Genomic DNA, 14,186 nt, shown 5'->3' with positions numbered 1-14,186 from the left:
TTAATCTGCTAAAGGAAATGTATTTTGCATCACTTGGCATTTAGGACATAGACAGCGAGGGAAAAGGCCACCAGCATTTTAATACAGCAACATAGAAAAGAACTACATTGATGTGTGGATATTGACACTTCTAGAATAGGTATACAGTATGGAGGCTGAACCCACCATTTAAAAGGTCACAATAAGTCTATCTGCTGTGATATTGAAAGTGCAAGTACAGTAAAATTTTATTCTTAGTGTTAATTTAACCCGGAGAGTGTAAAGATAAGTCCAACTTGGCTGTGTTCCTGTGTGTATCCCGTTCCTCCCATCCATGGTAGGGACTAGTGGTGCAACAATACTGAACCGAACCGGTGTACCGAACCGAACGGCCCTGTCCCGAACCGAACAGCCAATACAGAATGAACCAAATTTCGTAATTTTTTGGGGTGTGGCCACATAAAAACATCATTTTTAAATAACGGATTATCATGTTTTAGGGGGGAAACAAATTATGGCACCCCATCTTTGAAAATAACTAAACATTTTGGATTTTTCTTTTTTTCATTTTACATTTTTACTGTACAGAAACCGTACCGAAACCGTGAGCCAAAAACCGAGATACGAACCGAACCGTGGGCTGACTGAACCGTTGCACCCCTAGTAGGGACACGGTGAAAACGAGTGCCTCTTCAACCATTCAGGTTCAGACTTGTGACATTGTCATTTTGAAATTTTGCTGTTGACCTTTTTAACAAGTCATCTCTCCTCTCTTGTATCTTTGCTGTCACTCCACTGCACACACTCTATTAAAGCAGACATTCATACAAAAAAACATAATCTTTATACAGTAGGTTAAAAAAAAGAAAAGAAAAACTATTGTTGCTCTTGCACATTGCTGAAGTACAACTAGATTACTTGTGATTTTAAATTGAAAGAACAACCCACCCCCCACCCCAGTGTAGGCTTTAGACATATCTCATATGACCCGCCTGCTCTGTTGCCTTTCACTGCGATAGATATGACATCTCTGTGGTGTTTCCAGATAAATCACTTTTTAGCTACAGAAGGAATGTTTCAGTTGCGACTTTTTCTGTCTACAAAAAGACAGATGCCCTTCAGTGTCACTCTCCACAGCAGTAGCGGGCAATGTATCATGTAAAGTGTCAAGGGAAATGACAACAAGATAATTGGTAGCGTACTCACATTTTGCTTTAAGTGAAAACAAATGGATTTCCAAAGAGGATTGCGCTTTAAAAAAGTAAAGCTTTGTTTTGCACTGGCATATTATGCATGGATGGGAGTGAAGTAATGAAGAGGAGTATTAACGGATTGAGCATTAAAAACAAATGAGCATTCATTGCAAGGCATGAATATTCATGCCACTAATTCAAATAACCTTAGGCGACTGTTAGGACTAATGAATATTAAAGCAGCATGGTCACAGAGATTTGAACATTGCATTAGAGCTGACATTCTGAGATTATGTACAAGGGTAAACAATTAGAATGGGAGGGAAAGCATATTAAAGTGGTGATCAAAAGATGATGTAGATCTACAGCTCACTAAAAAAAATTGAATTATGTTGCACATTAGTTCTGGGACACTGGAAGTAATGTGTGATTTGACACATAGAGCCCAACCGATGCCAGATTTTTGTGTCCGATCCTGATCTTGGAGAGTGCACCGATTACTGATGTTTTAACTAATATTTTGTCAAAGTTTTAAAAAAATAGAAATGAGCTTGTGAGCTTGTATTTTTATTATTTTTTTGCCTATAATGACATGCTGGTTAAAAGTGGTTACAAATCAAGATAGATCTGCTGTGTAATTGCCAGTACTGATGTCCTCAAAAAAGTATAATAATAATGGCCAATATATTGGCCAATGATATCTTTTTTGATATGGCTCTAGTGACACAAACAGCAGTAGGACAAAAGTCACACAAAATCTGGGTTGCCATGTTGACCAGTTTGGTTTTAGTTGGAGCAGTCAGCAATGCCCAAAGGGGAGGTGAAGAAAGGGGCTTTACTGTACAGTACTGTACGCTGCTTATCAGATTGGGACTCGCCCTAGAGGGACCCAAAGGGTGACTAAACATGTTTGTGTTTTCCACAATGCTTTTGAAAAATAACCGGGGCGCCCTATACCGACGTAATCGGGAGAATCCCCACTTAAAGAGGGTTGGGGGTTGGTGGTGGGCTGGTGGGGGGCATGGCTGCTTCCTTTGAGGGATCAGCGTGGTGAGTCGTCCTCCTCGGTCGCCACCGCGGTGCTAATTAGGCCCACCACAAAGCCAGCCTGTGGGGATAATGTCCCATTATTAGAGTCATTTGTTTCAATTAACCGCTCTGTGATTCTACAATAGCATGGTGCAGCCCGGCGCGAGGAACCCATTACTCTCGCCCAGGGAAACCGCTGGGGTTTGAGAGGGCGAGAGAGCATTTTCACACGACGGTTAGGGATACCTGACTTCTGCCAGCGGTCACGCTGCCAGCTCCACGTAGTGCATAGTCACTTATTCACAGCAAGGGAGAGTTGATACAGCACTGTGATAGCCTTTACAGTTACACTACATGCCTCTTCTCAGGGTATACAAAGACAACAATGGACCATTAGTTAGATTCTGTCGACTAGTTTCCGAGACGTTAGTATTTCTCATTCCTCCGCACTTCACTGAGAATTGATTGGATGATTGTTGACTTGAGCATTGACCCCTGCACACTTGCAGGTTCTTTTTCTTCCCCCCTCATTCTTTTTCCCTTGCAGAGAACATTGCAGAGAACATTGCGGTTGACTGAATTGCTATTCTGCTACTGTAAACGTATGCCACTCTTCTCATTTTCAGCCAAGAATCTTTTCTTTTTTTTTTCTCTCTCTCAGAACAGCTAACTTCGGAGTGATGCTTTCTCTTTCGCTTTAGCACCAGGATTCTTTTGGTAACTCTCAGTGTGTCTGCTGCGCAGAATTGGATGAATTTGACTCACCTTTTGTCAGGGTCTTTTCATCAGAGTAGCACACATCTGCGGCCAAACAAAGCAGGTTGCTCTGACAACAACACCCTCCCCATCTGTGTCTATACCCAGGTTGACAATTAGCATATAGTACCTATGGCAACCAGCGAGCAGCCCATCATCATAGCTTTTCGAAATGTTTGTGCACTACTGATAGTGTCTTCTCTTAGTCACAGCTGGAGGCTGAGAGAGAGAAAAGTGGTTGAAGATTGTACATCAAGTATGAGTGTATAGAGGAGATTACGTTTCTGTAATTAAGCTGCCTCATTCTAGGTTACTCTGTTTGTTAATGGTTCAGGTGTTTTTTAAGCCATAAAAAGCAGGTGGAAAAAAACAAACAGGAAGATTATTTGTTGTTGAATACATTAGTTTGTGGTCCTTTTTTTACTATAAGGCTATCAACTATAAGGTTTATTGAAAAGTTCTTCAAATCATTTGGAGTTAAAAGGACACCGGGGCATTGATGCTAATAGTACAGAACACATTACCTCAAAACACCCCAGAATACAGCATTTTGGAGTGCTTTTCTTCCCATTCAACACTAGATAATGGAAACTTCGATTGATACCAAGAGGTTGCTGGCCTGTGATGCCTCTGTTGCCAGGGTCTCTCTCATTGGCTCTCATCCCCTGCTGCGCTGATGTTTACAAAGAAACATCACCAGCTCACATTAAAGGGTCCGAGTTGTCCCCTCGGGCTGTTGCTATGGAAATAACCCTGCTATGGTCGCCCATTCATGTTTGATTAATTGTTTTTTTTCCCCTCCTCTCAGTGCAGTTGCCTGCACAAAAGGCCTCTTCATAGGGTCATTTCATCTAGAAAACAAACAGTAGGAATATCCAAATGCATTTTGTGTCTGGACCTTCAGATGTTTTCCTCTTTGCTTCGGGGGCCTTTTTGTAGATGCTCTGTGGAGGTAAAGCCTTATAAATTGTTTGGACTAGTAGTGTTCCTTGATAAAGTTGTGTCTGTGGAGCTATGCAATCAAAAAGTCACACTCCAATTTTTCAGGGTGTCACAGACCTACCTGGAGTGTGAATATAAGCATTTTTTCCCCCTTTTTCCCTGTTAAATTGCACTGTGTAATGCGGCACTACAGCAACCCACTGGGGCCAATTAGGATGCCGGCAGAGCCAGAAAGTGCGTAACAGATGCTTTTGCCACTATTTATTAAAATCCAATCTGCGAGGCCCCTCCAACAGCTCGTTAAACTAGCGTTAATCTAATTAGCTCTCACTTGCCACTGTTTTCGCCACATTACCAAATACAAGGGCTTCAGCTTCGCAATTTAGGCTGATTAAGTAGACCCTATGCTGCAAGGCAAGGCTCGTACAGGGGAGCCTCTCCGAGCTGTCAATCATTCTCTCTTTTTTTCTGAGTGTAATAAACCATGCAGAATATTTCAGCTCAGGTTTTTTGGCTCGGGATGGATTTGGAATATCTGCTGTGGGAATATTGGCTGAAATGGAGCCCACTGTGCCAGCTCAGTAGTGCAAGTCTACGTGTCTGAGCCAAACACTAACAAAACATTCCACATCATAAAGACTTTGTGTATTTGCCGTGGCATGGCACCAGAACTGGATGCAGATTCCATAATGGTCGCCTTCTTCTTTCCTTCTCCTGGGTTTATAAACCATTCTCACTCTTATACGCTGTCGTGTCTTTTAGATCACAACCATGTATTCCACACTTCCGGTTCATAATTGTTAGGGCAGAGTACTGTATTTTTATTTGATGAGTACTGCTCTCTGGATGGGCGCCTGCTTCTACTCAGGGATTTGGGCGGTGGTTTTTTGACATGCAGTTCTGTTCATTGCTTGCAGATGGACAGAATGACATGGAGCGGTAATGTCTTCCAGATGAGAGACATATATATATATATATTTTTGAAGCTTTGAGCTAACGTCAGCCCTCAGTGGTATAGGTGAAGTGAATTAAGACTATACTCAAAGACACCACTAAAGCACTAACACAAGGGAGCAAGCATGATGAGAAAATTGCTACTTTTCAGGGCTAAAGGAATCAATCACTTAAACGACGTGGACTATAAAGAATTTGTAGTGACTAGGAAATAAATCTGTACCTCCAAAAACCCAATTCTTAAGGCACTTTTCATCTGACCGATAACCAGACATTGTGAGTCCATATGCTGTAGCATCCATTATAGTACAGTAGAGATCCATTCAGTTTTTTTTAATGTTGTATAAGAATAAGGTGATGATGGCTGCTTAAAGCATTACCAACTGCATGCCCAAATGTATTTATTTTTCTACATTATAAAGATGATGCATGAACAGTTATTAAATTTGACAAGACTGCGTCTTTCATTTTTCATACTGCTTTATTACATTGTTACCATAACTACCGACACTAGCCAGTCCAACACACACACACACGCACGCACGCACGCACGCACGCGCGCGCGCGCACAAATATAACACTTTTGGCAGTATTTCATTCTTGGGTGGAATATATTTCAGTGTACCTTCTAGTCTTTAAAGTGGAATTACAAGTAGCAACTGACAACTCGACGGGCAATTATAAAAGGTAGTGGCTATTCGGCCATTGTTTTCTCTGGAACCTACACCACATGATTGGCTGATATTACGTTTTGGAATGTATTTGCGGTTGTTTATTTGATATTTTTTTTAGCCATGGTTAGGAACTGTTAGTATGGTTAATGCTGTAGAGGAGCACATTCACATATACATTTCCCCATGGTCATGTTACTGTACATGGCAATGCCAAAATGAGACATGCAGAGGTGCTGAGGTTGGAAGCTCTGTTGCAGTTCAGTCCCGCCCCATCGTTGGGACTGGCTGAGACACACACACAGCACCGTTCCTCTTGGAAATACGTTACGATACCTTAACGTTACGTTACAAGCTCACAGCGCGGCACCGAGTGCCACGCTGCGAGCTTGTAGATCTGCTATTTTTGAAAAATCGTGCAAATCTTTCCCTGGAACAAAATATTTTGAGATGCAGGGCCGCGGTCAAATACATATAATTCGAGGGGTCCTTCACATTAAAAAGCTTGAGCACCACTGATATAGAAACATACATTTTTCAGAAAAACGTTAGGATTTAGAATACTTTACTTTACTTTAATGGGTTAAATACTCTGAGAATACCATTTCACATGGTCTTTAAGCTTATATGTATGTGGTTACGGTTATGGGGGAGGGCATTCGGGAGAGGGCATTCAGTGCAACCGGTGGGTTAATAGTGTCCTGGCCTTTATAAAAATATGTTTTATTACACTGAGCAATGGGGAGATGGAAAAGAGGGGCCACAGTCAAGCGATAACATAAGTACCACAATGTGCATGCAGAGTGTCAGCGGATCTGAAAGGTGGCTGGATAAAGCAGGCCAGGATCATTTTTGGCCACTACGTTTTATTTAATTAAAAAAAAAAATGATGTAGGAACCCACTTGTTGCCAGGATTCTGTTTGGTGGTGAACATCTGCTAGCTAGATCATTGGTTCTCAAACTGGGGTCCGAGGACCTCCAGGGGTCCCCAGTAAATAATATACTGTAGCATCACTATCATTTTAACCACTTTAACCATTCATATGTTTGCTATTCAAAAAGGATCTACAAACTCACAGCAAGCTTGTACGCCTACTATTTTGTATGTTCGTAAAAAAAATAAAACTTTTGAGAAAGGGGGTCCGCAGCCGAACACATATCAATTTGGGGGTCTTTGACATGAAGAAGTTTGAGAACCATTGATCTACTAGGCATTATTCTCACTACTGTTGCGTCCATGACTGTTTATCTATTTATAAAGCCTCAAAGAAATGGAGTCTGCAGCAGCAGCATAAAGCTGTCCTTTTCTGTGTGGAGAGTACCAGGCTTGTCTCATGGTCATAGAATACAGGCGTGCCAGTTCGATAAAGTTAAGATGAAGAATGAACTAAACCAGAGAGTGTAGTTAATAGAATGTCTCAACAGGTACAGGTCAGGAAGTCAGGAACTTCTTGGGTCCCAACCCACTCGTTTAAAAACATTGGTCAATAATAAGGTCTTCATTTCACCCGTCATGACTAGGGCTGTCACGATTAGGACATTTTACATGACGATTAATTGTCACTCAAATAATTGCGATTAACGATTTAATTGTGTATTTGTCGTTGACAATTACATTCCTGTTTGGCTTTTAGGCTTTGAATTTGCACTTGGCAATCATGACACAACTTAAATATACAAAGAAATTACTAACATATTTGACAACTTTATACTTAAAAAAGAACATTGATAGTGGAAATAGCCGATCTACAAGCTCACAACGCGTCGCGATGGGACGCGTTGTGAGCTTGTAGATCTGCTATTTCCACTACTTTTTGAAAGTGTTTGTAACTATATTAACATTTCTCAACATGGAACCGATTATGACGATTATGCAAAAGAATTGCAATTATCTCAAATAATTGCGATTAGACGATTATGTAATAATTGTGACAGCCCTACAGATGACACCAAAAAACACACTGTGGCTTGAATTCCGGTTCATTGAGTCGATCCAAAGATGGGTGACGATTGTAATTTTCACCCCAATGTGTGTGCTATAAGCTTTCTTCACGCCTCAAAGCAGACTAGAAAAAAGTTGTTGTTGCTTGGCTTTCCTCCAGACAATGTTCAGGGCTACTTTGGGAAGGAAAAGCTGTGCATGTCTCATGCTAGCTCATCTTAGAAAAGCCATCCAACTTGGGTTTATATTTTCATGGTTAAATCTGGCCCAGCACTTTTTTTTTCTCTCTTCTTTTTTATTTTTCTCATTTTCTTTCCTCCGGTCGGCCTCTGCCTGAAGATTATTCCACTACCAATCTTTGATTGATGTTCTTGTACTTCTTATTTGAAAGAGTTTTCCTCTGTAGTGAGATGAGCCGCAGAGTATTGCTTGTACCTCAGACTAGCTGGCTTGACTTTAAAGCTCTTAAGGCCACTGCGCATTCAGCCCTTCTTTTCTTTTCTTTTCTTTTTTTTTCTTCTTTTTTTTCCTCCGCTGCAGAAATAATGGTGAAGAAAGTGAATAAATAATGATTATCACATGTTCTCATTCTAACTACAATAACAAGGTGAGTCTCTCAGAAAGTTTAAAGTAAACTATTATTTAACTCTTATTTCTTACATGGGGTGTTTGCCACCCCCTATGAAGTAGGAGAAAAATGGGCACCATGTGAATATGATAAATCGGTCTATGGTTCTTATCATTACCACTGTGAGACGGTCTCATTTGTTTGGGGAACTTTTGTCTAATTTGAACATCTCTGAAGCCTGATTTATACTGTGTCACAACACATTGTGAGCTTATAGATTTGCAATCTTGGGTGGGTGGCACCGCCATACGATGGAGCGAAGACTATAACTGTCTCCTGCTATGCTTGTCCATTTCTTCACCATCCATCCATCCATCCATCCATCCATCCATCCACTCCTCCCTACATCACTCTGTTTCCTTTATCTGTTCTCCCTACATCAACTCAAGCTCTGTCCCTTCCTCTCTCACTCTCTCCTTTCCGTGCCTTTTTCTCTCTCCAGCTACATTTACCCCCCCCCCCCCCTCTCTCTCTCTCTCTCTCTCTCTCTCTCTCTCTCCACTGTTTTGATAGTGACGCAGTTATCAGGCTGTCAATTCTAATCTTGTCTTGCCAGTGCAGTGCTGTCCATTCAGAATTACAGCTACCCACACCCCCACCTCCTACCCCCAATGCCTTTATCCCTATCATTCTCTCTCTCTCTCTCTCTCTCTCTCTCTCTCTCTCTCTCTCTCTCTCTCTCTCTCTCTCTCTCTCTCTCTCTCTCTCTCCTTCCCTCCCCCTTTCCTCTCCCTCTGACAACAGCAGCACTGATGGGATGAGCTCTGGCTGACACTGTGGTTCAATGTTTTGCTGGTGCACTGGAAAGCTGAGTGCCTATACTGTATTTATAGACTGTTTTGGCATTTTTTGGTTTTCTGTAGAAAGATGAGTATCTTGCATTGTATGCTGGATGGTGTTTTTGGGTTGAGTGCAGAATATTGTCCTGTAGTAGGCCCTACACAGGTGTTCATTGAGGCTACTGCTGCTGTGGCGATTATGAGCTCATCCCATCGCCAGGGCAGGTTTATTGCCGAAGCTCATGGTCCATCCATTCCTCCTCTCGATTCTTTTCAGGGTCAAGTTTCAGTTAAATCAATATTCTGTCCTCTGCTATCAATATTCTCGCTGCTCCAACACTCCAAAAAACAACATGAATATGGTCAGCAGCACTGTATTGTATTTTTTTTAATTTTTCCTGGTTTGGTTGTCATTTTGCTTCATGTCACCATGCCTCCCAGTTTGTAAATATGCGTGATATTTCTTGAAGATTATTTTGCTTTTTCCATTTTTTTCCTTTTTCATTCCATTAGCACTCTCTTCAATTTATTCTACTCTCACTTCAAAGGCAGGGTGGAACAGATGTCATTTCAAACGCCTGTCTTTTGCCTCATTGCATAAAAGTGAGGGATGATTATTTTTTAATGAAACTGCATGTGCTCACACACCCAATTGTTTTTTGTATAAATACATAAATATATAAATAATAATACGGCTATCACCCAAAGCTGTGAAGTAGACAAGAAATAGTTTAATTTCATTCAGAAAGGAAATGTCCATTCATTTCATTTAAGAAAAATAAATAAATACATTTTAGTTTCTCTTAAGCTTCCCAATGTGAGCCGAGACCTCGAATTCTGATTAGTTAATTTCATGCTGTGTGGAATATCTTCAAGACTTTTACTTCTTCCCCAAACAATGCAATTTTCAAAGGCAATCATTTCCTGTTTTCAAATTACCAGTCAAAGGCAAAGATACGGTGTCCTCTAATCCCAAGATAAGTATGCATTAGAATGGATGCGAGTCCCTTTAAAATTTCTCGCGTCGCAATTTGATACTCTTTCTTTGCACAGCAATGGTTCCTTCACATGTCTTGTATCCCCCCTGCTGTGTTTTAACACCCAAGTACCAGATCAGAGGATCTGAAAAGGAGATTTCAAATCTTAAATAAATCACAAAGTAATGAAAAAGGGACATTTTTGGTAAATCTTCGGACAGGCTGCCAAAAAAGCCATCTTGTTTGTGGGTACATTACCAGCATCTGCAGTATATTTCTTCAGTCTCATGCAGTAACATTTGGTTACATTACCAACATCTCACTCTTTCACTCTCATCTATATTACCAGCAGCATCTCACTCTTTATTCAGACTCATGCAGTAACGTTTGGCTATACTGTACATCACCAGCATCTCACTCTTTCACTCTCATGCAGTAACGTTTGAGTGACTCTGGGGAGCCCTCAGCCATACATTGCGTGCATATACATCCTTCATTCGACACAATACCTCCGTATATCATTATATATTCAGTGTGTCATTATATCTTTTATCATTACAGTCTTACAGATGGAGATTGGATTGTTGTTTTTCTCTCTCCTTTATGGCAACCAAGAAATCAGGTTAACTGATGTTCCATTGGTACTAATGGCAACATCAAGCTTTGGCTCCTCCCCCTTGCCATCCTCCATTAGATACACCTCTTCTCTCTTCCATCTCTCTCTCGCGCTCTCTCTCTCTCTTTCTCTCTGCCTCTCCCTCACCCTCCCTTTCTCCTTCTCTTTCTCTCCCTCTACCCCCCCCCCCCCCCTCCCCCTACTCTGATGGCTGATGTTCTCTTCTCAGCAAGGAAAGCAATTTCCATATAGAATCACAGGCACGATCAGGTGACCTGGATTTGACTCCCCGTCAAAGCCTCACGTGGAAAATGGAAACCTATTCATGTGTATTGGATCCAGTACATCACGTAGTTGTCACTGGTTTCTCCCCTTGAAAATGCGGCAAGATTGCAATGTGTTATTGTGGACCAACCAATTCAGCGAGTCCTTCAGAATACAGCACAGAGAAGGAAATGCTTCCTTGGCCTGCGTTACAAAGAAATGTAGCTCTCTGTGAGCAAACGTGTACACTGTAAGACACACAACAAAGATGCAATGTTGCGGTGAAAAGAGCAAATAGACCCAGAGAGTGCAGCAATTTAACAACATTGTAGTAGCACTGTGAAACCGCCTGAAATCTATGAGGTACTAATTAGGACAGGCCTCTCTCTCCCCATCCCACCCCTGGCCAGCCTGCCCCTGCCCCTGCCCCTACCCCTACCGACCCAACCCTCCCCCAGAGGCCAACCTAGCTGACTGACATCCTGTTAGTCTTCGTTCACCCATGTCCGCAAATTGATCTGTTTTCTCTTCTCAGAACAAGATTCAGCTGCCTCTTCTGAGAACTCTGCTCTGCTCTCTTTCTGTCCGTCTCTCTCTGTCCGTCTCTCTCCTCTCCTCTCCTCTCCTCTCCTCTCCTCTCCTCTCCTCTCCTCTCCTCTCCTCTCCTCTCCTCTCCTCTCCTCTCCTCTCTCCTCAACAATGCTGAGTGCAGTCTGGGTTCAGGTCTATTTTATCTTAACTGTTTGGATCATGCCCATTGCCCAATCTATAGCATCCAAACATGTTGGACATAAGCTATCACATGGTGGACGTCTGATCCCTTCTACATTAATAATGCATGTATCAAGGCGTGGCCTCCCTCTCCCTGGACAATCTTTAGCTACCGATAGTTACCCTACTATATGTGCAGGTTGTGAACGGACACTTGACAATGCAGTGTTCAGTGGCAAAGCTCTGAATGGCATTTTTCACACACTGACAAACTTTCACTACAGTGGAAGGTCAAGTTTATTAAGTACTGACGGTTCAAGTGGTTAAATATCTGAAAACACACATTAACATGAATCCAAAACACACTGTTGATCGTGCTGTCAAACAGATTGTGTGGGTCCCTGCTTCATCTCTCTCTCAGCTAAGGGGTCCTTGGCCTGAAAACGTACATAATGTACTTCACGCTGTCTGTCATGACCTTCGGGTCGTACCTCGAAAAACACAAGTCATTTGCATCACTTATTTCTTTACTAACAAAATTTGTTTTCTCTACTCTCTCTCTCTCTGTGTCTTCCTTTCCTGGTTCTCCCTCCCTTTCCAGATAGGAGAGAAGCGGCCCTCATCAGAGATGATGAAGCCCAAGCCCAAGCCCCAGAAGAAGAAGAAGAAGAAGGACCCCAACGAGCCCCAGAAACCTGTGTCCGCGTACGCGCTGTTCTTCAGAGACACGCAGGCGGCCATCAAGGGCTCCAACCCCAACGCCACCTTCGGAGACGTCTCCAAGATCGTGGCCTCCATGTGGGACAGCCTAGGGGAGGAACAGAAGCAGGTAAGACACATTCTAAAGTATAGGCAGCAAGTCCCCATCCCCGCACATAGGGGACGCAGGTTTGCATTTCACCAGCGTTGGTTTTACTGAGATTAGGGTTAGGGTTAAGGTTTGATTTAGGTGCTACCTGGCGGCACTCCGTACTCCCGTCCCCGTCCCCTCCCCACGGGACGGGACCGGGATGGGACGCGTCCCTGTCTCCAGGTGCTACTCCGTCCCCACGTGGGGACGGGTCCCCACCGTTGGGACTCGTCTCCGGGACCGGGATGCCAAAAGAGATCGCCCTCCCTCAGTATAGGAGTGGTTTTCAACCTTTTTCACGTCAAGGTCCATTATTTATTTGGCATTTGAGCCGCAGACCACCAATTGATGAGATTTAGCTCCCAATGCATCACGATGCATTGTGCTTGTAGATCAGCTATTTATGCTGTATTTGCATGTACAATAAAGTTGGGCATTAATTTAAGAAAACATTAAAAGTTGGAAAATGAAGATAAAGGTTTTCTGCCTGACAGCAACGTTATGCCAAATACACTGGAGTTCACAGCCATAGTACATACTGTATGCCAACACACTGAAGTTCATACGGCCATAGTGCATACTGTATGCCAACACACTGAAGTTCATACAGCCATAGTGCATACTGTATGCCAGGAGTGTCAAGCAGCAGGATCTACAACTCTAGTCAAGCTGTGAATACCAGCCATGTTCAAATGTGGGAACGCTAATGCAATAAACACGGCATCCATACTGTAGGTCAAGAGTTCGTGTTACTACTGTACATGTATTGCATTACAGCACTCGGGGTCTTATAGAGACACACACTACACAGCTGCCTACACAGACGGTGTGAAAAGTACATAGACCTGTCCTACACAGTACATTCATTTTCCATACTAGCACATAGGTGCATATTCCCACAAAATGTTGAGAATAGCTCCATAGCAGGATTGATAAAAAAATCACACTTGTGTGAACTGAGCGGTGGAGGCTGCGTGTGTGTGTGTGTGTGTGTGTGTGTGTGTGTGTGTGTGTGTGTGTGTGTGTGTGTGTGTGTGTGTGTGTGTGTGTGTGTGTGTGTGTGTGTGTGTGTGTGTGTGTGTGTGTGTGTGCGTGCGTGCGTGCGTGCGTGCGTGTGTGTGTGTGTGTGTGTGTATGTGTGTATTTGTGTGTGTGAATGTGAGTGAGAGTGTGCCTGGCCTGGCCTGTTCAACAGCGCCCCTCCCTTAACATGTGTGGTCAGAAAAGGTATAGCAGGCTACATACACCACAGGCTACATACAGACAGACAGACACACACACACACACGGATACACACACGGCCACGCTATGGAGACGGTGTGACCACCGCTCAAAAAAAAAACACACCAAAAGTGCACCGTGTACACACGCGCGCACACACACGCATACACACGTGCACACACGCGCACACGTGTGCACACCTTCTCATACTGTACCACCGGTAGATGGAGCGCGTGCTCCACCAGTGAGGGAGCCGGAGTTCCTGGGCATTACGCGGTGTGTAATTACCAGAACATTGCAGTGAGATAGAGCTCACCTTAATGAGCCAGTTCTTCTCTTTCTAAAGATAATCCATCCGTTTATCCTCACTCCCCTGGCTCTCATTAAAATGATTTTCTTTCTAAATTTAATTCAAGCCACGGAGAGGGAGAGCGAGGGGGAAAAGGGGGAGAGAGAGAGAGAGTGTGTGTGTGTGTGTGTGTATGTGTGTGTGAGTGAGAGAGAGAGAGAGAGAGAGAGAGAGAGAGAGAGAGTAAGGGGGTAGGGGGGTGGGGCAGTCCTGTGCAACAGCAGCCATAAAACAGTCTGAATCTAATGAGGTTGGACATTTTACAGGCGAGGTCTGGCCAATGTGGGAACAATACACATACACATGAGGACATGTAGGTAGTCG

The 14,186-nt window shown here is 43.0% G+C and overlaps 1 protein-coding gene across 1 annotated transcript in view; it reads left to right on the top strand.

The window, feature by feature from the left end:
* Nucleotides 1-14,186, top strand: part of LOC308291267 (TOX high mobility group box family member 2-like) — a gene marked incomplete at its 5' end in the record, with an annotated part of 113,437 nt that overhangs the window by 91,182 nt on the left and 8,069 nt on the right. The window contains one exon of the mRNA XM_080733249.1: nucleotides 12,044-12,271. Coding sequence (XP_080589375.1) covers nucleotides 12,044-12,271 — 228 coding nt within the window. The remainder of the gene's footprint in view (nucleotides 1-12,043; nucleotides 12,272-14,186) is intronic.

This window comes from Nannobrachium achirus (genome assembly GCF_963921795.1).
Source record: "Nannobrachium achirus genome assembly, chromosome: 9".
In the NCBI taxonomy this organism is placed as follows: domain Eukaryota; kingdom Metazoa; phylum Chordata; class Actinopteri; order Myctophiformes; family Myctophidae; genus Nannobrachium; species Nannobrachium achirus.
The sequence above is the reverse complement of the archived record's forward strand: the minus strand, read 5'-3'. Positions and strand labels throughout refer to the sequence as shown.